At 35.1% G+C, this 24,675-nt stretch overlaps 4 protein-coding genes and 1 non-coding gene across 5 annotated transcripts; 1 reads left to right on the plus strand and 4 right to left on the minus strand.

Moving 5' to 3' along the window:
- Window positions 1-1,982: 1,982 nt before the first annotated feature.
- On the minus strand, window positions 1,983-4,152 carry LOC108344513 (zinc finger BED domain-containing protein DAYSLEEPER-like). The gene is made up of 4 exons (XM_052867764.1): window positions 3,435-4,152; window positions 2,582-3,327; window positions 2,168-2,498; window positions 1,983-2,074 (listed from the first exon to the last, which is right to left on the minus strand). Exons 1-4 carry the CDS (start codon window positions 4,150-4,152, stop codon window positions 1,983-1,985), a joined length of 1,887 nt encoding a protein of 628 aa, XP_052723724.1.
- Window positions 4,153-6,440: 2,288 nt separating this feature from the next.
- On the minus strand, window positions 6,441-6,514 carry TRNAN-AUU (transfer RNA asparagine (anticodon AUU)). Its single transcript has one exon. It is a non-coding gene; the product is annotated as a tRNA-Asn (tRNA).
- Window positions 6,515-6,590: 76 nt separating this feature from the next.
- Window positions 6,591-7,481, plus strand: LOC108345214 (uncharacterized). The gene is made up of 2 exons (XM_017583793.2): window positions 6,591-6,724; window positions 7,018-7,481. Exons 1-2 carry the CDS (start codon window positions 6,612-6,614, stop codon window positions 7,235-7,237), a joined length of 333 nt encoding a protein of 110 aa, XP_017439282.1. The 5' UTR covers window positions 6,591-6,611; the 3' UTR covers window positions 7,238-7,481.
- A 387-nt stretch (window positions 7,482-7,868) lies between these two features.
- LOC108344512 (uncharacterized protein At4g26485) lies at window positions 7,869-9,213 on the minus strand. The gene is made up of 3 exons (XM_017582943.1): window positions 9,072-9,213; window positions 8,779-8,977; window positions 7,869-8,157 (listed from the first exon to the last, which is right to left on the minus strand). The coding sequence occupies exons 1-3, from the start codon at window positions 9,211-9,213 to the stop codon at window positions 7,869-7,871; spliced, it is 630 nt and encodes a 209-aa protein (XP_017438432.1).
- Window positions 9,214-13,843: 4,630 nt separating this feature from the next.
- On the minus strand, window positions 13,844-14,409 carry LOC128193659 (heavy metal-associated isoprenylated plant protein 41-like). The gene is made up of 2 exons (XM_052867689.1): window positions 14,218-14,409; window positions 13,844-14,133 (listed from the first exon to the last, which is right to left on the minus strand). Exons 1-2 carry the CDS (start codon window positions 14,406-14,408, stop codon window positions 13,863-13,865), a joined length of 462 nt encoding a protein of 153 aa, XP_052723649.1. The 5' UTR covers window position 14,409; the 3' UTR covers window positions 13,844-13,862.
- Between the last annotated feature and the right edge of the window lie 10,266 nt (window positions 14,410-24,675).

The following is a 24,675-nucleotide window of genomic DNA, read 5'->3' on the forward strand; positions in this document are numbered from 1 at the left end:
TCCTTATATAGCCAAAGTAGACATAGGTAATGGTTGATGAAGTGTGAGATGTTTCTAGTTGAGTTGTCTTGCCGAATCCGAAGGTTTAATTGGTCATAAAAATTGCAAACACATTTTTGGTTATCTAAAAGACATTTGGTCATGCAACTCTTAGCATGTGCAAATGTATTATGTCACGTTTCTTTTTGTTTTCTTTATTCTTATAATTTTATTAATGCTAAACTAACTTTTAACTTTTGTTAAAGATTTGTTCATCATGGTAAATATATGTATTGAGATTATATAATTGATAATGATGATGATGAGATGGAAGAAGTTCAAGATGATTCCATAGGTTAGTTTTTGACATAATCAAAGTCGAGGAAGAAACCCTTATCGGCAAAATGAGACAACAATGTTTTTAGAGTGACACTATTGTTGTTCTTATTTATTTTTTTCGACTTAACACATTATCCATGCAACTTAGGTTGTATAAATTATGCTTTCATTTATGTTTCATGACATTATAATAATTACATTTAACCAATAATTTTATTTTATTAGGTACATTGAAAAATTGATATGGAAGTAGGAAAATTAGGAGTATATGAATTTGTTATGCCTCCACCTGTTTAGAAGTTTGACAACCTAAATATACATATATTTAATGCTTACAAATACAAATAACTCAAAGACATGTACACTTGACTCCATAATAAGATGGATTGGTTTTCGTTATATTTTTATTTTTTAACTATGTTACTTACCTAACTAATTTGTTAGTCATTGTATATAGGTATGTTAGAAATTAATCATCTTTATAACAAATATATTATATATTATGCTGTGCTGTAGTTTTGTTTAGTCTTGTAAAAACCTACCATAAAAATAAAAAGCTTATTATAAAGTAACTTCAACATTTTTACACATTGAAGTGTAGATATACTCAATTATATTTATATTTAATTTAATTAGAGTTATGATTAGAGCTGTCAAATAAGCCCCCATGATAGGGCTTGGCCCTAGCCCATATGGGTTGGGGCCAAAAAAGCCCACAGGGTAAAAAAAGCCCTTTATTTAAAAAGCCCACAGGACTAAATAGCCCCAAAGCCCTATGGGTCAGGGCCAGCCCATGGGTCTTCCTTTTTACAAAATTTTATGTACAAAATTTTATGAAGAGAAAAAATGCTGGAATCAACAGGAATCTAGAAAGCACTGCAATGAGTAAAATAAGATTGCAAGTTTGTGCAAAATACACATCACGAAGAAGAAATAAATCAGCATTAGAAAAATAGAAACACAAAACAATTCTGCTAACCCATCATATCAATTCAAATACAGCAGATAATAACCACCTAGCTGTGACAAATGTTCTTGAATAGCCAAAGAAAATTTTTAAATGCTGAATCATTAAGTTGTTGTAACTACAGGTTGAGTAAACGCAGTAAGAACTGAAAAATTACATAAAGAACTTCGCCAAAAACGTTCCTGATCCATTGCATTTTCAGAAACCAGAAAAATGCAGGTAAACTGGCAACAGAGTTCAGAACATCACGATATTTTTCTTTAAAAGATCAGGAATACCATTTGTAGTTGACTGTAAAACAGCATCAGTGAACTCAAATTTCATACACAAATATATCCAAAAATAAATAAAAAAGATCAAACATTTGATAAATAAAACCATCAGTATTAGCTTTAACTATGAAATCTAGTGTTGATTTTGGACAGAGTCTGCCTATGCATATTCACATGACTTGCCATGTTTTTAAAATAAGTAAAAAGATCAAACACAATAAGCTTTTCACTTACATCAGGTATTCATACTAGTTAATCATCACAACATTTAGTAACTAGAAAAAAATATTCAGCTCACAAGTAGATTATCAATGGTCTAATGATATCATAAACATCAAATTGCAATTAAACAAAAAAAAAAAAAATATAAACCTTGCATATTTCTTTCCAAACAAGTTCCAAACCGAGTCTACCTGTGATCACTTTCACTCCCCACAATGTTGAAGACTTTCAACATCTTCTAAAAGTTTAGACTCATCAATTCCCTCATGACCAAAAATATCTTCAACAATTTCATCTATCACAAGCAATTGAAATACAATCAAACAACTAGTTTAGAATCAATAATTTAATGTAAAGTAATTTTTAAAATAATAACATATACACTTACCACTAGGATTTTCAGAAAATCCATATAGCCAATTTTGAGTACAAATCAACATTTGCACATGCTCAAGAAGAATGGAGCTTCTATATTTCGAAAGTACACGTCCACCTTTACTAAAAGCTGACTCTGATGCCACTGTAGTAATAGGAATACTAAACACATCTCGAGCCATTATAGACAATATGGCAAACTTTTTCTCATTAGTCTTCCAATATTTGAGCACATCAAAATCTTCACTGTCTTCATCATCATCTATTGTTGGTTCATCTAAATAAACATCTATCTCGTTCTTTCCAATGATAGATTTTGACTCATTCTGATACATTTTAAAATCCTACAATGCATTACATATTAATTATCAAAACAAAACTAGAAAAATTGGAAAAAAAATTTGAACACTAGATATAAAACGCTTACCAAAATAATTCTTGATCTCTTAAACTTTTTCCCTTCAGTATTGGACTGAGACATCAAGATGGATTCAGTAGGTGATTGAGAAAGAGAAACACTAGAGGTAGAAAAGTTCTTTACATATTCTTTAAATAACCTCTTGAACTTCTCTAACACTTTCTTTGTTTTCTCTGCATAGGTTAGAGGATCCAATTTTTTATAACAATATGTCATAAAATCAACCTTTAGTCGTGGATCAAGAATAGCTCCAAAAGCTAACCCAATACTATACTCCTTCCAATACTTTTGAAACTTTTCTTTCATATTACAAGCCATGTCCTTCAAGATGACATCTTCATTCAACAAATTTTCTTCAATGATGAGCTGAATTTTCCAAATTTGCATAAAATACAAGTTTGAAGTGGGATAAGATGAACCAGACATCATGTTTGTAATCTCATAAAATGGTTCTAAGAATTGACATACTTTCTCTCCCCTATCCCATTCCTCAGAAGATGGAAAATTTTTATAATTTCTATCAACCACTTTGAGAATTTCAAAAGCTTCCTTATATTTGATTGCACTTTCAAGCATTAAATAGGTTGAATTCCACCTTGTAGTCACATCTAATCTCAAACCCATGCTCATATTTTTGCCAGCATCACTAACACATTCTTTGAATTTGAGAGTTCTTCCATCTGATGATTTAACATACTTAATACTCTCTCTAATACTATGGAGTGCTTTGTCAATCACCTTTAAACCATCTTGAACTATCAAATTAAGAGTATGAGCACAACATCGTACATGGAAAAACTCACCATCACATAATAAATTTCTATGAACACAAAGATGGCTTTTCAGAATGTCTTGCAAATACCCCATTGCTTTAGGCAACCAAACACAACACTTTCTATTTCAACACCTGTATGTGGTGGTTTCATTCGACAGAAGTTAAGAATCTTACTTGTCAATTTCCAGTTTTCATCAACAAAGTGTGCAGTTAGGCAAATATATCCCTCAAAAGTAATTGCAGTCCAAACATCAGAGGTTAAACAAATTCTATTAGGAATCCTAGACATGATTTGTTTAACTTTATCCTTTTGTTCAATGTATTCCTTTTCCACATCTGATACAGTAGTGTTCCTACATTTCATGTCAACATTAGGATTAATGTATTTTATCCACTCTCTGATCCCTTCATATTCAACAAAATTATAAGGAAGGCTATGTTTAATTATGGCTCTCGCAAGTAACTTCCGATGAATCTTTTGATTGATTTTTCGTGTCCCAAACTTTCCTTCTTGATTCAGATCCACACCTAAGTTTGCAATACTTCTACATACATGGACATGTCGACTTAAATGTGATGTTCCATAATTGTTTTTAGTAACTGGGTTTTTTCCAACTTTGTAGCTATTACCACAATACTTACATGCAGCCTTTTCAATGCCATCCTCATCTTTTCCTATTTTTGTGAAAAAATTCCAAACATTTGAAATTTCCTTTTTGTTGGTGGTAGCACTCTCAGATGGAGCAGGAGTTTCAGATGCAAGATCATCAACCAAAATCAAAGGGTTACTCTTATGGTGGTCCATATTTAAAAGCTATTGCACACAACTGCATAGATAAATGAAGAAATATTTTTAATAGGTTTTGGGCAAGTTCATTTCATTGCATCTTCTTTTTAAGGGATAAATGAACTAAAAGAGACAAAAAAGAGGCATCAATTGGGTCCAAGACTCTTGAAGCAACTATTGAAAAGACCTTATGCATCAATGACGGGAAGAGGGAGTGTACCCTCTGATATAACAATTGATGGAGATATGTATAATGTGTATAATTTTTATAAAGCTATCTATCTATCTATATAACACTTTTCTAACTAACTACATTTCTTCCCATTTTGTCAAAACTATCTTAATCTCCCTTATCACACCCATCTTAATCACACTTACCATATATACATACAAAACATAAACGAAAGAAAAATCATATAAGCATGCCAGAAAAAAAAAACAGTTGTGGAATTGATGCTGTCATCTTATTTAAAGGTCAAGAAAATGTTCATATATTCACAAAATCCACGTCTAATGTAACAAAAATATCTCTCTTTCACTTTCTTTTACATTTATCTATTCATCTTTTACAGCTTTTATTACAAAATATATATAAATGAAATAATATATGAAAGAACTGAAAAATCTTATTTTTGTTACTTAGTACGGTAGTCAATGAATTTGGCAAGACATTCAAAATGGGAAAAGGGATGTAAAAGGGAAAAGGCATCCTTTGATGTCCTAAGTTTAGCCTTATCATGACGTACACAATAATTAGTAATATTTATTCTTTTTCTCCTTTTCCAACATTTATTCCACCAGACAAACCTTTTCCAACATCAATCTTTATCTATTTTCACTCACAGCTTGTACTTGCCAATTCATGTATAAGAAAACAAAATAAAAAAATTACATCACAAATACCATTTAAATTGAAACTGAATACAAATAATATGTTTTTCCTAGATAAAGATATGAAGAGTCAATGAAACTGAAGCCAAGGGTGAGAACTTTGTATTTAAAAAATTATCAACTAAAGAATGGCTGAGAAAAACTAGTGACATGCAAAGTTTAATCCATCATTCATTCTAATAAACAGACTTGTAATTAGTGTTCAGACAAGTAAAGAAATTTAGCATATTTAAAACACATAAAACAGAATACATAAACATATATTCCACCCATTTACTTACCTTTAAATTGAAATCAGATATTGGAGAAGTACCAATGTCGTTTGATAAAGCTGATTTGAAGTCTTCAAACGTCCAGGTGAGATACATGATAAATCATATCCATCAGAAAATATTTGATTAGCAAAAACCACTAAAGAATAATGCATTACTTTCCCTCAAAAGCTCGAGTAGTGAAAAATTCATTACATATAATGATTGAATCCATTACTTTCCCTCAAAAGGGGCGTGAGAAATGAATTTTGGCTACCAATCAAGTGGAAAACCAAAAATCGACAAAAATAAAATAGAAAAAAAAAGAAGATTTACCGGAAGTGAAATCTGGAGGCGATGATGTTGCGGTGATGAGATTCGGCGAGGTCTCAACGGAAGAGAGCGTATATGTTCCAGTGATGAGATTCGTGAAGTTTTGGATCTTACTTAGTAGGGTGAGAAGAAGAATGTCGAACTGTTTCAGTGAAAACTTTCAATGAGAACGATGAAAGAAAGAGCACTTTGATTGGAAAAGGGGGCTCAACCCACCCTGAAGACGTCCCAACCCATTTTAGTCAGGGCTTTTGGGGGCTGGGGCTTTCAGAAAGCCCCCTGTTAAGTGGGCCACTAAAATGGGGCCTAATTCTAAATAGGGCCAGGGCTGACCCATGGGTGGTGGACTAAAATGACACCTCTAGTTATGATTGGAACAAATATTTTCAGTTGAAAATACATAACAAGATCATTGTAATTTATTTACCTTAAGTTTTGTCAATTTTTATACATACACCAATACTTTATTTAAAGAACTTTCAAATAATAATGTAATTTATTTTTCATATTAGTATAGATAAGATAACTTGTTTAAATAACAAAAAAGCTTTAGCAATTAAGAATCAAATATCACCACTTGGAAAGATTTTTCTTTTTTTTAGATAATTAGTTCAGCCATATTCTGGAAAAAGCAAAATAAAATACTTTAAAATGAAAGAAAAAAATATATTAAACAAGTAAGATGGTAAGTGAATATTCTCGCACTCAAAACAAGTGAAGTAAATGGCAAGCATTATTGTAAGCTCCCATAAGCCCATAAAACACCCAAATTAAAAGGCCCAAATTCTTGAAAACCGTAAAATAAAAAATCATATTAAAACAAAATAAAACTGGCCCATGCAGGTCTCGAACCTGCGACCTTCGCGTTAATAGCACGACGCTCTAACCAACTGAGCTAATAGGTCATTTATTTACAAAATTTCAAATAAAATAAAACTAACTAAATAAAAATTGAAGTGATTATTTAAAGAGAATAGAAAATCGAAAGATAGAAGGAAGAAAATGGATAACATCACAGCAAGTGAAATAGCTGGCTTGGCAGTGGGTGCTCTCCTCTTATCTGCCACCGTTGCTGCCACCAAAGTTGATGCCTTCTTCTCTTCTTCTCAACGCAGGTTTTCTCTCTCAAACCCTATTTATATATGTGTGATTCTTTTTCAAGAACTGCTTCGTTATTTGATTCTGTGCCATTGTGTTGAATCTTTCACAAACCTTTGAATTGTATTGCACGAATGATGAAGTGAATTTCGATAACTAGATTTTGAACGGTGTTGAGGAATAAATATAACGCAGTAGATTCTGCAGAAAAATCAGGAGAAAATGTTGTAAACAAACCCTGCAGTGAGAAATTGGTGCTTTTGTTTTTTGATATCCTCTCTTTATTGACACCGCAATGTTTTACTTACAGCTCATTGGGGATGTGCAAGCGATGTGGCAACCTGAGGAGATTGTCTTGTTCCACCTGCAAAGGAACCGGGTCTATTAGAGAAGGGGGATTGCTTGGTATTAAACCTCTTGAGGATTTGTTTGAAACAATTGATAACAGTGAATCAAAGGTGAAGCAGATAGCATGTGTAAAATGTCAAGCCAAAGGTTATTTTTCATGTCCTAATTGTTCTCAACTATAACCACTCTGATTTAATCTTCTCTGTCTCCAATTATAGCATTATGAATTATGAATACAACTCCTCACATGTAGAGGTATGAAACCCCATTTTCTTCTTCTCCTGCTATAAAATCCCTTTATACCTTGTTTCTAAAACTGGTATAATTTGTAATTTTGTATACTGCTTTGCCGGGTTTCTTGGTGTGTTTTGTTAAACAGATGTTTTCATCTGTACTAATCATTGTTCTTGATTTAAAAGTTTTGAACCCATTTATGTGTGCTAAATTTGGTACACTTCTTTAGTTCCTTCTATTAAGATTTTGTGCATCTGTTTAGTCTGTGGACAACATGTTAGAGCAGTCATGCGGTAAGAAAAATTCAGAAATAGCACTAGAAACCAAGTCACAGTTTCATTCAAAGCATTAGACTGAATCCCTGAGATTATAACATTATGCAGTTTTGGCAACCATAAGTCATTTTCTTATCACTAGGAAACCATTCATGTAAGACTACTAATATTGCTGCAATTTTCATACTCAAGTTTGAACATTAAAATCGCATATAAGTAAAAGAAGATTACTAATATTGCTGCAATTTTCATACTGCCAAGTAATACCAAAAAGTCTTTTCCATAGCATGATTTTTTAATTTTACTATAAAAAACGATCAAAATAACTCATGAACATGAATGTGTTGCACTCTCCAATAGGGAAGCTTCTATCACTGTTACGTCCATCTCCTCTTTTGTTACTGTAACCAGGGTAAAGATCCAGATAAAACTCAGCTTCTTCCACCAACAACAATCTCTGACGTTTAGCCAATCCTCTGATATTCCATTTACTGAAAGGGTGTGCTGTCTTGTGAGTAATGTGAATTTCTGCACCTTTGTTAAGCATGAATTTAGCATTGTAGAAAAATCCACTCACTAAAGACCTATGTAGCCTGCGTTTATGTAGAATATAGGTGTATTAACAGAGGTAAAAAAACATCAAATAACAAAGTCATTAACTATTTTTCTTGTTTTTTAAATGTAATGTGTTTTATGAGAAAATAATGAAATACAACAAATCTTAGTAAAATAGTTACTGAGTTTTCATTTTACACCTTCGTTTTTCAATTTCACAATAAATTAGTTTTTCGCATCTCTACTTTCATAATAAATGCATAATTTAATTTAAAATATATTTAAAGCACAGTTTAGTTTTTAAGAGACCGTTTAAAGCTTTTTTCCCTTAAAACATCATATATATGATAAGCACATGTTTTAAGGTCTCTATACAAAGAACACAAAATTATACTATAAATTACAGAATGGATTTTGGGAAAAATTTAAAGCTATTTGTTCCTCAAAAGCATCATATATTACATCATACAAGTATTTCTTTTTTTATAAGTTCTTATGCTATATAATCAACAAACACAACATGTTATTTTATTTCTTCATCACATGAAATGTATATACATTATAACTACAACTAGATAGAAACTGAGAGTATAAATGAAAAATGAAAATAATTAATGTTGAAAAAAAAAGATATCACACAATTATTTTTCATAACTTACTTAATTTGATAGTCATCACTCTCACGATAAGCGAAACCAGCATGAGGAAAATTATAAATTATACGATCAAAATAACGATTTTCGAGAAGTGGGTGTTCCAACATAGTGTGCACATCAACTCCATGCACAATGGTACATCCAAGACCTTTAAGTTCTCTTAAGTTCCTCAATGCATTTCCATATTTCTTCCTTAAAGATGCTTGAAAAATTCACATATGCAAATATTAAAAAAAGAAGTTAGCAAAATGTACAAGATCAAAAGTTGCATGCATTTATATAAATATAAAATGTACCTCTAGAATCTAGAGAGGTAGCAACCATGTTTATGGCTGTGCCAAATGCCTTAGCCAAACATAGTGAGAATGAGAAATCTCCTTCTCCCACTAACAAAATCTTGTGAGAGCTACGATAGTGAGCTATTCTTTTATCTCCCATCTAACCCTAAATTACACTTTTAGAAAGTCTTCACTTACACTTGATGAGGATGGATATATATACACAAATATTGGTGGCTGAAGAAATTCTCGACAAAGTGTTTTGGGAAGGCGAATCAATGATTATTCTTACATTTTCAACAAAGGGTTTTTAATGTATTGTGAACTATTTTAGTTTTGGGAAGTGAAAAGTTATACCAATAAGAGGAAGTGCAAGTGAACAACATCAATAGTATATTCTCTCCACTTTATATACTTGTTTAAAGTCATTTTGTAATTTGAGAAAGTATAAGGACAACATCTTATTTAAATTGAATTTATAAAAAAATTATATATATATTTGTAAGTCTCATCTCTTATTTAATGAATCACTACTTTTAGTTTCTAATAAGTAGTCAAAAATACATTTTTAAAGGATTTTTTACAATTTTGCCAAATAAAAACAAGAAGAATGAAAACTCAATTTTAATATATACTATTTAATTGGAATGTTTAACAACACATAAAGAAAATGATTGTACTCTCCAATATGTAAAAAGAAAAGGCGGAAGAGAAGGGATTTATAAAATTGTAATATTTATTTAATTTAAATATATGCCTTTGCTTTTTCTAGTTCTTCTTTTTCTAAACCAAACAAAAAGTTATTTATATTTAGATTTTCTGTTTCTTTTTTCATTCAAATATAATTTGTAAGATCCGAGAAAATGTAGAACTTAGAAATAATATTGTAATGAGTCTTGAATATGTTTTTATGGAACCTTTATGTTTTTCATAAGGTGTTGTGTAACTTAGTTGGTGAGAGCTCATTGTTAGACTAAGTGGTCACATGTTAAAGCTTGGCTAGAACATAAGTTCTATATTATTTATTTGATTTTTTATTTTAATAAGTGCAACAAATGTTATTATATGATTGTTGAATTTGTGATGTGTGCTATTACCAATGTAATGTGTTTGCTTGTTGGTAGAGATGTTGGTTTAGGATTGAATGAATGTGGGTTCAAATCGTAAGGAGAAAAATTTAAAAGAAAACTTTGGATTTTTATTTATATTTCTACTTGAGGGCAAGAATGTTTTTCCCCTATATTAATTTAGGTGCAGAAATTATAAATATGAATGTACAAAAAAAGGGCATATTGTGAGAGAAAAAAGCTACACGTAAGAATAAAGTCTTAGAATTAACCAAGGTATGAGGAAACTTACTTGGTTTTTTTATGCATGTGAATGTTAATATGGTCTATGATTTTCTGTTACCATTGGTGAGTAAGGGTATGTGAATGGATAATGGTTATGTGTTAAGATATTCATTGTATGTTGGCTAAAGTTTTAAAGGAAACTTTGGACTTTTATTTATATTTCTACTTTAAGGTAAGAACATTTTTTCCTCTTTATTAATTTAGGTGTAGAAATTATAAATAGCGGTGTACCAAAAAAAGGCACGTATTTTAAATAATATAAATTGAAATATTATGATAATTGTACATGGAAAAGAAGAGACAAAATCCACATCTCCATTTTTGAAAAGTGTTTGCACTAGAATACGGAGAGAAAGTGGATGGTTTACAAGAATTAAAACAAGTAGGGAGAGGATTTGATGGGTTAAAAAATAAAAGAGAGAGAAATAAAAGAGAGAGAAGGGTCTGTAGAATTGAAAACCTAAAACCCTTGCGTGAAAGTGAGAGAGAAAAGGAGAGGATTGTGAAAGAGGGAATGTTGCACGTGAGTTGGAAAAGATGGAGATTTGTAGAAGAGGGAAAGAGTCATTGTGATAAATGTGTTACCTAGTTTTTTTATGCATGTGAATGTGAATATGGTTTATGATTTTTTGTTACCATTGGTAAGTAAGGGTATGTTAATGTATGGATGATGGTTGTGTTAAGATATCCATTGTACCTTACCGAGCTATGATAAGTGTGTTATTGTGTAGATAAAGCCTTAGACTTGACCAAAGTATGAGGATGCTTACCTAGTTTTTTATGCATGTGAATGATAATATGGTTTATGATTTTCTGTTACCATTGGTGAGCAAGGGTATGTGAATGTATGGATGATAGTTATGTGTTGAGATATGCATTGTACCTTACCGAGCTATGATAAGTTTGTTATTGTGTAGATAAAGCCTCATAATTGACCAAGGTGTGAGGATGCTTACCTAGTTTTTTATGCATGTGAATGAGAATATGGTTTACGATTTTCTCTTACCATTGGTGAGTAAGGGTATGTGAATGTATGAATGATGGTTATGTGTTGAGATATCCATTGTACCTTACAAAACTACGAGTTCTCCATGCACCTTATCGAGTTATCCTAATACCTTATTAGATTATCCAGATATCTTGTCGACTTAGATAAATAGTACGCATGTCTTATCAACCTTGCCAAAATGAGAACGTGACACACCGTTTGTCATCAAGCTATCGTGCCGACTTAGAGACATAATACATGTGTCTTGAACAGGTTGGAAAAGTGACACAGTTTGTCACAAAAAAAAAACTAGGTTTAATTCATCATTTGGTCTCTAGTTTTGGGCTTTGTGTTCAAAGTCGTCCTACCTTTTAAAAAAGTTCAGTAATGTCTCATATTTCGTAAAATATGGTCCTTTTAACTTACGGTGTTAAAAACATAATGGTGTAGTTGCCCATCCGGACAAAAGAGTGAATGAGGTGTCTAGTTTTGTAATACGTGACACACTGAGGTTAATTAAGATGTAACTTTTAAAAATAAAAATTAATGACGTGGACAAAGTTTAATATAGGGTAAATGAAAACGTGTTGTTGTTGTGTGCCATGACTTAATGATATGTGCCCATCATCTACCTTTCCTTCACTTCCTTCATCACCATAAACCTCCATTCTTTTAACACAGTCATTATCACATCTCACCTATATAAATAGAAAAACAATTACCCATTTTCCCTTTCTTCATCCCCATAAACCTCCATTCTTTTAACACAGACATTATCACATCTCACCTATATAAATAGAAAAACAATTACCCATTTCCCGTTTCTTCATCCCAATACAAAAAACAAAAGGAAGTCACCATTCCACCACCACCCAACACAAAGCAATTAAAAATAGGGAACAAGGTAAGGAGAAATCCCAAATTACAAGATAATAAACACAAAAACCTAAAACGCAAAACAATGAAAAGAAAACTCAATTCGCAAACAAAGAAAAGAACCACAAAACATAAAAATCAACTCTGATTCAAAACCCTGATATGCAATCCTTAACATTTGCAAGATCTAAACACAAGAAAAGGAAACCCCAAAACGCTGCAATCTGAAATCCCTTGCAAAACACTCTCGAACAGGATTGAAAAGGAAGGAGAAACCCTATGTTGCGTCTTCAAGTTAAAGATCTTCACATCACTGACGTGACCTATGCATTTTCAAGGATTTATCAAGCCATTTTAAATTGAAGACCACTTTCATCAAATTGTTTAACCCAGAAATCACGATAAGATTCATAGATAAACGTAATTTGATTTAACCCTCAGTTAAACCTTTCTCACGTAATTCTATTTTTTTTTAATTAACACCTTCAAATATCATATGTACCACGTATTGCAAAAACTGTATACATAATATAGTTTTGGCCACGAAGACAATTGCAATGTTATGTTTTTAACGTCACAAATTTTGAACCGTTTTTAACAACAAAATATAGGATCTTACTGAACTTTTTTAAAAAGTTAAGAAGACTTTGAACAACCAAAATTAAGGACTAAATGATGAATTAAACAAAAAAAAAACTAACAACATTAACAACAACAAAAAACTAAATTTTATGACTTTTTAAATAAATAAATAAAAACACTTTTATGAACCAAAATCATAATTAACCAACTTTTAAAAATAACTCATGAAAATATGAAAGTTTTACACTATCCAGTGAGGAAATATTTTAACACAATTACCTCACACCCTTCTTTCACTGTAACCAAATTAAAACAGAAGATGAAATTCCTCTTCCTCACCAACACCAATCATGTGCTATCTTTTGTGAAATATGAAATTCTCCTTCTTTGCGAAGCATGTATTTATATCATGTACTTAATTAACTTCACACACTACACGTGTAATTTCTTACTTTTTAACTATTATTTTATTTCAAATACATTAAATTATTCCACCCCAATAAAAATAGTGACTGGATTAGCAATTCACCCCTTGAAAAGAGAGGCTCCGTTTACATCTATTAATGTTCTCCACAATAAATTAGTTTCTCATTCCGACACTCATGAAAAAGTATAAATTAATTACAATTTGACTGGATACTAACGTATGCATAAGAAAAAAACAATTGTCATATAAAACTTTAAAAACAAATATAAAAAAACACAGGTCATAACAGAGGAAGAATTACTCAAAGATATTGGAAAAATATAGTTAAAGAACAACAAACTTTATACCACGAGACTAATTTATAGATAATTTTTTTCTCTAAAACAGCATTCATGAATAAATAGTAACGGAATATCATATTCTTTTGGATGGTAAAAATCAGAGAACAATCGACAAAAAGAAAATCTCGTAAATATTCAAACCATTAGAAAAAGGTGTATTCAGGAAAGGAGTACAGAGGCAGCACATTTTTTGCATAACTTTCTGAATTTGACAGTCATCATAATTTAAAACAAATATGTTTTTTAAAATGAGAACTTGAAGGTACTGCATTTTCCAATAAAAAAACTTTGATCACAACATAAACCAGAGCCTCTTTTGTTCTCGTAACCAGGATAAAGAGCTTTATCAAACTCAACTTCTCCAACAAGTCTCAAGCCCTCACAACTTGCCAAATACTCGATATACCACATAGTGAAAGGGTACGTTGTCTTGTGAGTTATATGGATTTCACCAAAAGAACTAAGCATAAGTTTAGCATTCTGCAGAAACCCTCTAACTAAGTCCCTGTGACGCCTGCATTTGGTTCGGAATACGCATAGTGTAAATGATATATACTGCTAAACAAAACAACTTGCATATTTTGTATAATTAACTTACTGAATCTGGGAGAAGTCACTTTCACGACCACCGAAACCAGCATGAGGGAAATTATAAATTATGCGATCAAACTTTCGACCTTGCAGAAGTCTATGTTCGGCCATTGTCATTACATCAACTGGATTCACAATTGTGCAACCAAGATCCTCAAGTTCTTTCAAGTTTTGTGATGCCTTTGCATACAAAGCCATCAAAAACACTTACAAATTTTGTGCATGCAATTAAACATAATGAATCAGTCAGCAAAATTTATTACATATAAATATATCATGTTTGCAAAGTTGCATGCATCATATATGTAGAATGTTTCAACTGCAATATATAATTATAAAAGTACCATTAAAACCCAAAGTGGAAGCAACCATGTTTTTGGCTGTGCCAAATGTCCTAGCCAGACTTAGTGAGAATGAAAAATCTCCCTCTCCCACTAGCAGGATATCTTGATAGCTGCCATAATCCATTGAAAAGCACGTTACAACACAAATGAGTAGAGACTTTTACTTGAGTGTGAGGAGGTAAACCAAGAGGAGAATGAATATATATACTCACATTGGTGTCTATAGAAATTCCCCACAGTTTTCGAGCAAGGGAAATTAATAATCATTGACACATTTTTCAATCGGAGGGTTTTATTGTATTTTGGGAACTGAAAAGCTTCTCCTTCGTTTTCTTCTTGGAAATAATAAAGTTAGGGTAGTGGAAATGGAACGTTGTAGCCACTAAGTGGAATTGCAATTGAACTTTACATGGCGAACAAAGATGATCTTTAAGAGTGTCATTGCAAGGGTTATTGTGTTCTTCTTTTTATCGGTTCTATTCTCACCGTTTAATATTTATTTATGGTTGCTTTTACTTCAAAAAAAAAAATCTAATTAACTTCTTTCAATTATACCTTTATTTATAATATAACATTAGAGGATGTCATATTGTAATTAAGGATTTAGTTGGAAGTTGATGGTTGCGAAAAAAAGTATTAAATTCATGACATGAAATTTGGTTACGAACGATTTAGACTAATTTTAATTCTAATTTATAAAATAATTATAATTTTTATTTATAATAAAAATTCAATAAACAATTTGAATTGGATTAAGCCTAAAAAGTTTGTCTTTTCAAAATCTTTGAAATTAATAAACAATAAGTGGTTAATCAACAATAAAAGAGAAAGAGTAGAGGGATAGATCAACACAGACAATCTATATTGGTACTAATCTCAAGCCTACATTGAGTCCTTTTTCAACAACCTGAGTTGATAGAATTCTACTATAATTTGAGTGAGTTTACAGAAATACAGAGATACCCCTCTCAATGCACTTCTCACCATACTCAAAATCAATATAGTTACTCAATAAATGAACAATCCTCAATCTCTTAATACAAGAGCACTCAGAGCCTTTAAACCGTGGCAAACCTGCACAGGAACACAAACACATATTGTTTATGATGAAACTGATTTCCAAGTCACACTCCTTTAGTGCAAATCAAATCAAAACAACTTTATCCCACTTTTCTTGAAAGAATCTTGATGTATAAGCAACCACTGTAGCCTTAATTCTCCAAGATCTCTTCTTGAACGCTCCTGTATTCAAAACTCAATGTAAATGTTAGTATTTGAAAATGATATCAATTAATTGTTTTGAAACATAACTCAAGTTGCATATATATATATATATATATATATATATATATATATATATATATATATATATATATATATATATATATATATATATATATATATACACATATATATATATAGAGAATTTTCTAAATCTTGACGCATTATAATCGATTAAGGTTTTTATGTCATCTGTTAAGGTTTTCCTTCTACTTTAATAGTTTTGTTTTTGTTTTAACAATTTATCCTTAGCATGCAAATTATTTAATCACATAAGCCAGTTATAAATTCAATTGACAATTGTAACACATCAGACTATTAAATGAAATGGATTTGAACAAAGCAAAATGATTTAATATAATCGATTAATCCTACACTTAGGTAGATTTTCAATCCAATTTCCATTCTAAACAGATTTATCCACATATGAAACAAATCATGGCATTGTTTTCTATTTTAATCCATTAGACAACTTATGTAATTGATTACTATAGAGTAGTTTGCCTCTGTTAAGCATATAAAGTGATATGGAAAAATCTAACAGATTATATACAATGTTAAATCATCTAGAAGAAATATTATTAATCTGTTTAATACATGATTCATTTAATACAAATGAACTCTCATATCGAGCACAAACAACATAGAGATAAAGCAATTGTTATGTCATTTGTTGTGTAAGAAACTATAAAATCATTATCTTGTTCATCATAAAAAAACAAAGATATAAAGGGTAGGTTTAGCTTCCTTATCAACAATCTCTCCTTTTTTTTATGATAACCAACAAAAAACATGTTTTCTAGTTACTCTTTGTAAGGATTGGAGTGATTTGGAAAGAGTAACCAGCGTACAATATATAGACTATACAAAATACCTAGATCCTATAAATAAGGAAGGAATATACAGAATCAATTATGCAGAAGCTAAATAAGGTAAATTGTAATCAGATATATTATTTCCTATTATCCCCCCTCAAGTAAAGCATGGGATTCAGTCCAACGTGAAGCTTGGCTCTAAAGAACTGGAACAATGGTCGAGGCAGACTTTTAGTGAATATGTCTGCTAGTTGGAGATTGGAAGGAATGAATTGAGTGACCAATTTGTTAGATAGAACAAGCTCTCGAACAAAGTGGTAATCAATATCAATATGTTTAGCTCGTTTGTGAGCCACTGGATTTTGGGAGAGGAATATTGCACTCTTGTTGTCACAAAGAAGAGTTGGCGCTTGATAGGAAATATGCAGATCATGTAGAAGATGAGTAAGCCATATTAGTTCAGCTGCTGCGTTAGCCATGACTCTATATTCTGATTCACAGCTTGATCGAGCTACGGTTGGTTGTTTCTTAGCACTCCATGAGACGAGATTTCCGCCTAAAAAGATAGAATAGCCATAGGTTGATCGTCTAGTCTCAACACAGCGAGCCCAATCTGCATCCGACTATCCAATCGTGAGCAAGAGAGGGCGCGGAGGTTGAGAGCGAGAGGTGCGAAGATTGTCGAGTCTAGGGTCTTACAGTGAGGGGTTTTCGGACAAGGTACGAGGAGCTAAATTGAATGTGTTTGTTTGATTCGTGTATCTACTTAATTTTCTTAGTTCTGGATTCGTGAATGTAGGTATTGTTTGAAATATTATTGATAATGTGAATGATATTTTATGGTACATTGGAATGTTCGTGTTGACTGGTAGATATTCACCTTGGTCTGAACCTTGATGATTGAGAAATGTGTTGTGTGTGCTCTGTTTTCGGTCCATGAAAGTGAAATAGTTAATAAGAGATTTTTTGGAATATCTGAATGAATTATGTCTGGATTATACTCTAACTGAAAACTGATACAGCTTTGAGTGTTAAACGTTTGATTTCATAGTTAACTGTTAGGGTTGCTTGGCTGGCCAGTGATTCTCAGTGATTCAATCTACACATTCAATTGACGTGTCCTAAGTTTAGAGAAAGGGCGTCACGAAATTCCAGGTTCATCAAGATGTGAAAGTACTATTTTAGTCGCTATATTCTGAATTGTATGTAATGCTTCATAGCTGTTTAATGAATTTCAATCTTGGAAAAGAGTTTGATATTGTTCACCTATTATAATTGATATAAAGACTGTCATTGAATAAATTGATATAAAGCTATTGTTATATAAAACTTTAAAAACAAATGTAAAAAACACAAGTCATAACCGAGGAAGAATTACTCAAAGATATTGGAAAAATATAGTTAAAGCCCAACAAATTTTATACCACGAGACTAATTTATAAATTATTATTTTTCTCTAAAACACCATTTAATCTTTTCGAGGTAAAAATCAGAGCATAATCGACAAATAAAATCTTATAAATATTCAACCATTAGAAAAAGGTATTCAGGAAAGGAGTACACAGGCAGCGCATTTTTTGCATAATTTTCTGAATTTGACAGTCATCGTATTTTAAAACAATTTTTTTTTTTAATTCAAAAGAAGCGATTTAATAGAGTTGTACTAAACCATTGTGAATTGTAAATATTATAAAAAAATGATGGTACTGTGTATCTGTATATCATTATCTTCTAATTAATAAATGGAGCTCCAAGAATTTAATATTTTTTGTACGTGCATTTTCCATTTTATAAGTATAAATAAGTTACAAAAACAATTTTCCTTATTTGTAAATTGTTTGAGCCATGACTAACTATTCCCATGAAAACATATACGTTTCACATAACGTATATGAACTAAAAATGGGATCTAAAATATGTAAGAAAAATGGCTAATTCAGTTCAATTATTAGAAAAAGTAACAGTTAGTGTATAGGAGTCGAAAAGCTGAAATTAATTTTTCATAATTTTCTTACATTTCAGTCTGACCTTATATTACTACGTTTCTGAATGTCAAGTTCACCCTATCACAAGAATGCTACACATGTAAGTTCACAAGACAAAGAAATGGAGATTCAAAACTCTATGATCATAACTTAAAATTGATATAGCTTAAACCGAAAACCAATGTTGCAATTTTCATAAGGAAGCAAAAAAACATAGGTCAATAATACTAATATTTATTTTAGCAACAGTTTAAAATGAGAACTTGAAAGTACTGCTTTCTTCAATAACAGAACTTTGATCACATGATGACCCAGATTCTCTATTGATCTTGTAACCAGGATAAAGAGCTTGATCAAACTTAACTTCTCCAACAAGTTTCAAATGCTCACAGCTTGCCAAAAACTCGATATCCCACAAAGAGTAAGGGTGTTTTTTCTTGTGATTTATATGGATTTCACCATTAGATTGAAGCATAAGTTTAGCATTTTGCAGAAATCCTCTAACTACGTTCTTGTGAAGCCTGCATTTAGTTTGGAATATGCATAGTGTGAATATATACAGCTAAACAAAAATAACTTGCATATTTTTTGCATAATTAACCTACTGAATCTGGGAGCCTTCACTTTCAGGACGATAGAAGTTAGCATGAGGAAAATTATAAATTATGCGATTAAACCTTCGATGTTGCAGAATATCGTGTTGGGCCATTGTCTTTGGATCAACTTGATTCAAAATGGTGCAACCAAGATCCTCAAGTTCTTTCATGTTTTGTGACGCCTCTGGACGATACTTACTCTCCAAAGTCCCTTAAAATTTTTGTGCATGCAATTAAACATGATGAAACAGTCAGCAAAATGTATTATATATATATATATATATATATATATATATATATATATATATATCACGTTTTCAAAGTTGCATGCATCATATATGTACAATGTTTCAACTTCAATATATATTTAAAAATGTACCTCTATTATACAAAGAGGTAGCAACCATGTATTTGGCTGTGCCAATTGTCCTAGCCAGACTTAGTGAGAATGAAAAATCTTCCTCTCCCACTAGCAGAATATCATGTTTGCTACAATAATCCATTGAAAAGCACGTTACAAATAGGATACCTAATCCTCCAACTGTCGACCAATAACCCGACGACAATTAAACCACTGCAAGACATTCTCATAGCGTGGTCGACCACTAGGTAACCGACTGTAATAACATACGACCATGTGGCATTGTCGACCAGTTGAGGCTCGATAACCGACATGAAGCATATGTGCGACACGTCGTCCACTCGGGTCGACACGAATGATGATCGACATACAGTATGCGACATCGTGATCTAACGACACGTCGTCCACTCGGGTCGACACGAATGATGATCGACATACAGTATGCGACATCGTGATCTAACGGTTACAGATGAGCAGTTACACATCTTGGTTACACAGCGCCGTGAATCACGGCCATATATCATAGAAGTAGTTGACTCGATATCAGCACACGATATGACGGTTACAACTTCTAAACAGTCAGTTTCCGTAACCGACCGGATTTTCAGGTAAACGGTTTATTATGTTAATTTAAATATACAAGGCACAGGAGAAAAAAGGTACGTTTTTTCCCTAAGAGAAAATTAAGAAAGATTTGGTTATTCTGACAACACCCCTTTCTACACCCCTATTGACTTGAGCGTCGGAGTGTCTTTGCAGGTACCCAGCCCACCTTACTCAGAGACTTGGAAAAGAGAGAAAGACAACATAGTGAAAGCAGTTCAGAGAAGGAGGATAGAAGGTTGTTAGGTTCGTATCTTGGTCTCCACATTCCTACTGAAACATTTTGGCGCCCACCGTGGGGCCCGAGATTACTATCCCAACAACGACCACTGGAGCGATGGAAAATTCCGATACGCACGATTTGATCAGGCAATTGCAGGCGCAAATTGAGGCACAAACACAAACCATGCAGGAGATTCAACGTAAACACGCGGAGGAGATAGCGGCGCTGCGAGCACAGATCCCACCACCAGAGTTATCCGCCTCCAACAGACAGGAGGATAACGATGCCAGCCATCATGGTGGAGGAAGGAGGGGGCCTACTCCTATGCGCCTCACTAACCTGCTTCCATTCACAGAAGCCATCATGCAAGCAAACATGCCGGACAAGCCTCCTCCAACCCTGGAACGCTACAATGGTTCTGAAGATCCTGATGACCATCTACGTAATTTTATAGATGCAATGGCATTCTATACCGACAGCGATCCGGTGATATGCAGAGCTTTCTCCTTATCCCTTAAAGGGGAAGCTCTGGAATGGTTCCATAAACTTCCCCGAAATTCCATAGATTGCTTTGCAACCGTCGAATCTTTATTCCGAAAACAGTACGCAGCTAACAAAAAACCAGCGATGACTGCTACTGAGCTTGTCCATACCAGGCAGGAGAAGGATGAGACCCTGAAAGCTTTCATGCAGCGGTACATCGAGACGGCCCAACGTGTGCCAGATATTACTCCCACCTTTATCATCAGCAACCTGTCGTCCTGCTTAACGCCGGGACAAGTCTCGGAACAATTATATGCTGACCCTCCAGCATCCCTGGAGGAACTCCAATCCACTATGGCGAAATTCATCCGCATCGAAGATCACCGTAACTCCAGGATGAAGCACCAGCAGGATGTCCCTAACCAGGAGGCAACAAAACCAACGAAACGACCCCCCAACGACTACAGACCAAATCGACCACCTAGGAAGGAGTCGGGGTGGACGTCCAAATACGATCGCTACACGACTCTCAACGCACCAAGGGCGAGGGTGCTAGAAGAGGCCTTACACGCCGAACTTCTCACCGTGCGGCGAAGTGCCACTCCAAAGAACGCGAATAACAGCAAAACTTGCCGGTTCCATATGAATCATGGGCACGACACGGAAGAATGTAACGTAGTAAGAGACGAGTTAGAACGACTCATTCGTGCAGGTTATCTCCAGAACTACGTCAAGGAGAGAGTTTCCACTAGAGCAACAACTCCTCGTCGAAGAGATCCTCCTAGGCGAAGTCCCCAGCGATCTCCCCCTAAAGATGTTCGACACCGTAGGCGATCGCGCAGTCCACCTCGGCGCATAGAGAGAGAACGCTCAGTCCGAGGCCGCATCGACACCATATCTGGTGGTTTCGCGGGGAGAGGCGTGTCGGCTTCGGCGAGGAAGCGACATTTGAGACAGTTGAAGTCTGTCCATATGGTCGAGCGTCAGGCTCGGTCAATCCCTGATATCACGTTCACGAACGCTGACTTCCATGCTCCCGACCCTGATCATGATGATCCTATGGTAATCACGGCTAATATAGCTCGGTATGATGTCAGAAAGGTCCTCGTCGACCAAGGAAGCTCGGTCAACATTTTGTATTGGTCCACTTTTCAGAAAATGGACCTATCTGAGGACCTCATCGCCCCATTTAATGAGCAGATTGTCGGATTCTCAGGAGAACGAGTAGACACCAGGGGATACCTTGACCTGCGAACTCGGCTCGGGACAAGTCGGGAGGCACCTGAACTTCGAGTTCGATTCCTGCTGGTCGAGGCAAATGCATCGTACAACGCCCTGCTAGGACGACCTTGTCTGAACGCGTTTGGGGTAATAGTGTCTACTCCCCACCTCGCCATGAAGTTCCCGACAGACCATGGAGGCATTTGTACCGTGAGGGCTGATCAGCGCACAGCTCGACAGTGCTATGTCGCCGGATTAAAAATCACCCCCTTCATCCCAACCAGAAGGACGAAAGGACCCAAGGCTACGGCAGTCGACTTAGACCCCCGAACCAATGTAGACGAGCGTCTGCATCCGCAAGGCGAAGTCAAACTCCTGTCCTTAACGACGGACACATCCAAAACCACTAGCATTGGCGGAGACCTCACCTCCAGCGAAGAGCACGATTTGGGACGCATTCTACGGAACAACGCAGATTTATTCGCATGGACAGCTGCTGATATGCCAGGCATCCATCCCGGAGTCATGGCCCACAAGTTATCCATCTTCCGGGAAGCACGACCTGTTGCCCAGAAGAAGCGACGAGTCGGGGAAGAGAAACGCCAGGCTATCCAAGCTGAGGTCGGGAAACTGCTGAATGCCCAGTTCATCAGAGAGTTGACGTACACTACGTGGCTGTCAAATGTAGTTATGGTTAAAAAGTCCAACGGCCAATGGAGAATGTGTGTCGATTTCACTGATCTTAATAAGGCATGTCCTAAAGACTCATACCCCTTACCCAGCATCGATCGTCTGGTAGATGGAGCTTCGGGTCATGTAATGCTAAGCTTCCTCGACGCCTACTCAGGCTATAACCAGATTCCAATGTACGAGCCCGATCAAAGCAAAACAGCCTTCATTACCGAACGCGCTAACTACTGTTATGAAGTAATGCCGTTTGGATTGAAGAATGCCGGGGCTACTTATCAACGCCTTATGGACAAGGTCTTCCATCACCAGATTGGACGATGCATGGATGTATATGTCGATGACATGGTTATACGCAGCAATTCTGTCGAACAGCACCTCCAGGATTTGAAGGAAGTTTTTGCCCAGCTCCGACGGTACAGCATGCGCCTCAATCCTGCCAAGTGTACCTTCGGTGTCCCCGCGGGAAAATTCTTAGGTTTCATGCTCACACGTCGAGGTATTGAAGCCAACCCCGACAAGTGCAAAGCCGTGCTCGACATGCCAGCACCAAAAACCCTACGAGAAGTACAACGTCTGGTGGGTCGCCTTACCGCCCTGTCCAGATTTATTCCAAGGCTGGCTGAACACATCAAACCCATCCTGAAGAATTTGAAAAAGGGCTCCACTCAGCACTGGGACAATGACTGCGAGACTGCATTCAGCACTGTCAAACACATCTTAACCAGTCCTCCAATTATGGCTCGACCGGACGAGGGATCCGACTTACAGCTGTATCTCGCAGCCGCCCCGTATGCGGTTAGCGCCGCCCTGATACAGGAGACGCCCTTCCTTAAGTTGATTTACTTTATCAGTCGCACTTTGCAAGGGGCTGAGGAACGATATTCCCGCGTTGAGAAGTTTGCCTTAGCGTTACTCACAGCCTCCCGCCGGCTTCGACCATACTTCCAGAGCCATCAAGTGATAGTCCGCACAGATCAACCCATCGCCAAGATCCTCCGTAAACCAGATTTAGCAGGACGAATGGTTGCTTGGTCAGTGGAACTGTCAGAATTCGGCCTCCGCTACGAGCCCCGTGGATCTGTCAAGGGTCAACATTTAGCAGATTTCGCAGCCGAGTTAACACCTGCCCCAGAAAATCCCACGACAAAATGGCTCCTCAGCGTGGATGGTTCCTCCGACAAAAGGGGGGAGGAGCCGGTGTCGTATTGGAGGGGTCGGATGATGTGGTCCTAGAGCAAGCCATCATATTCAATTTTCCAGTTAGCAACAACCAAGCGGAGTACGAAGCCTTAATTGCTGGCTTATCCCTGGCTAGAGAGTTGTCGGTCGAGCGTTTAGAGTGTCGGATGGACTCGAAGCTGGTCGTCAGCCATGTGAATGGAATCTATCAAGTCAAGGACAATCAGCTGTTGCGTTACTTCCACAAGGTTCAGACTTTACTCCGCAATTTCGTCGAGGTTAATGTCCTCCATGTACCCAGGGAGCAAAACGCAAGAGCAGACCTTTTGTCCAAATTAGCTCATTCTAAGGAGCGAGCGCAATTAGCCTCAATCATTAGAATGACGCTCGACCGTCCTGTGGTGGAAGCTTTTGTTACTAATGTGTCGACACCTATAACAGACTGGCGGCAGAGAATCAAAGACCTCATGGAGCGGCAGGACAAAGGTGTTAGCATTACCGCGGCTGATTCCAAGCACATTGCGCGTTTTGTGTGTATAGGCGACGACCTATATCGTCGCGGCCATAGCACTCCTCTGCTAAAATGCATCTCGGAAGAAGAGGCCGACTATGTGCTCCGCGAACTGCACACAGGGATATGTGGATTTCACTCTGGCAAACGGACATTAAGAGGACGTGTTCTCC

This window comes from Vigna angularis, chromosome 8 (genome assembly GCF_016808095.1).
Source record: "Vigna angularis cultivar LongXiaoDou No.4 chromosome 8, ASM1680809v1, whole genome shotgun sequence".
NCBI lineage: Eukaryota > Viridiplantae > Streptophyta > Magnoliopsida > Fabales > Fabaceae > Vigna > Vigna angularis.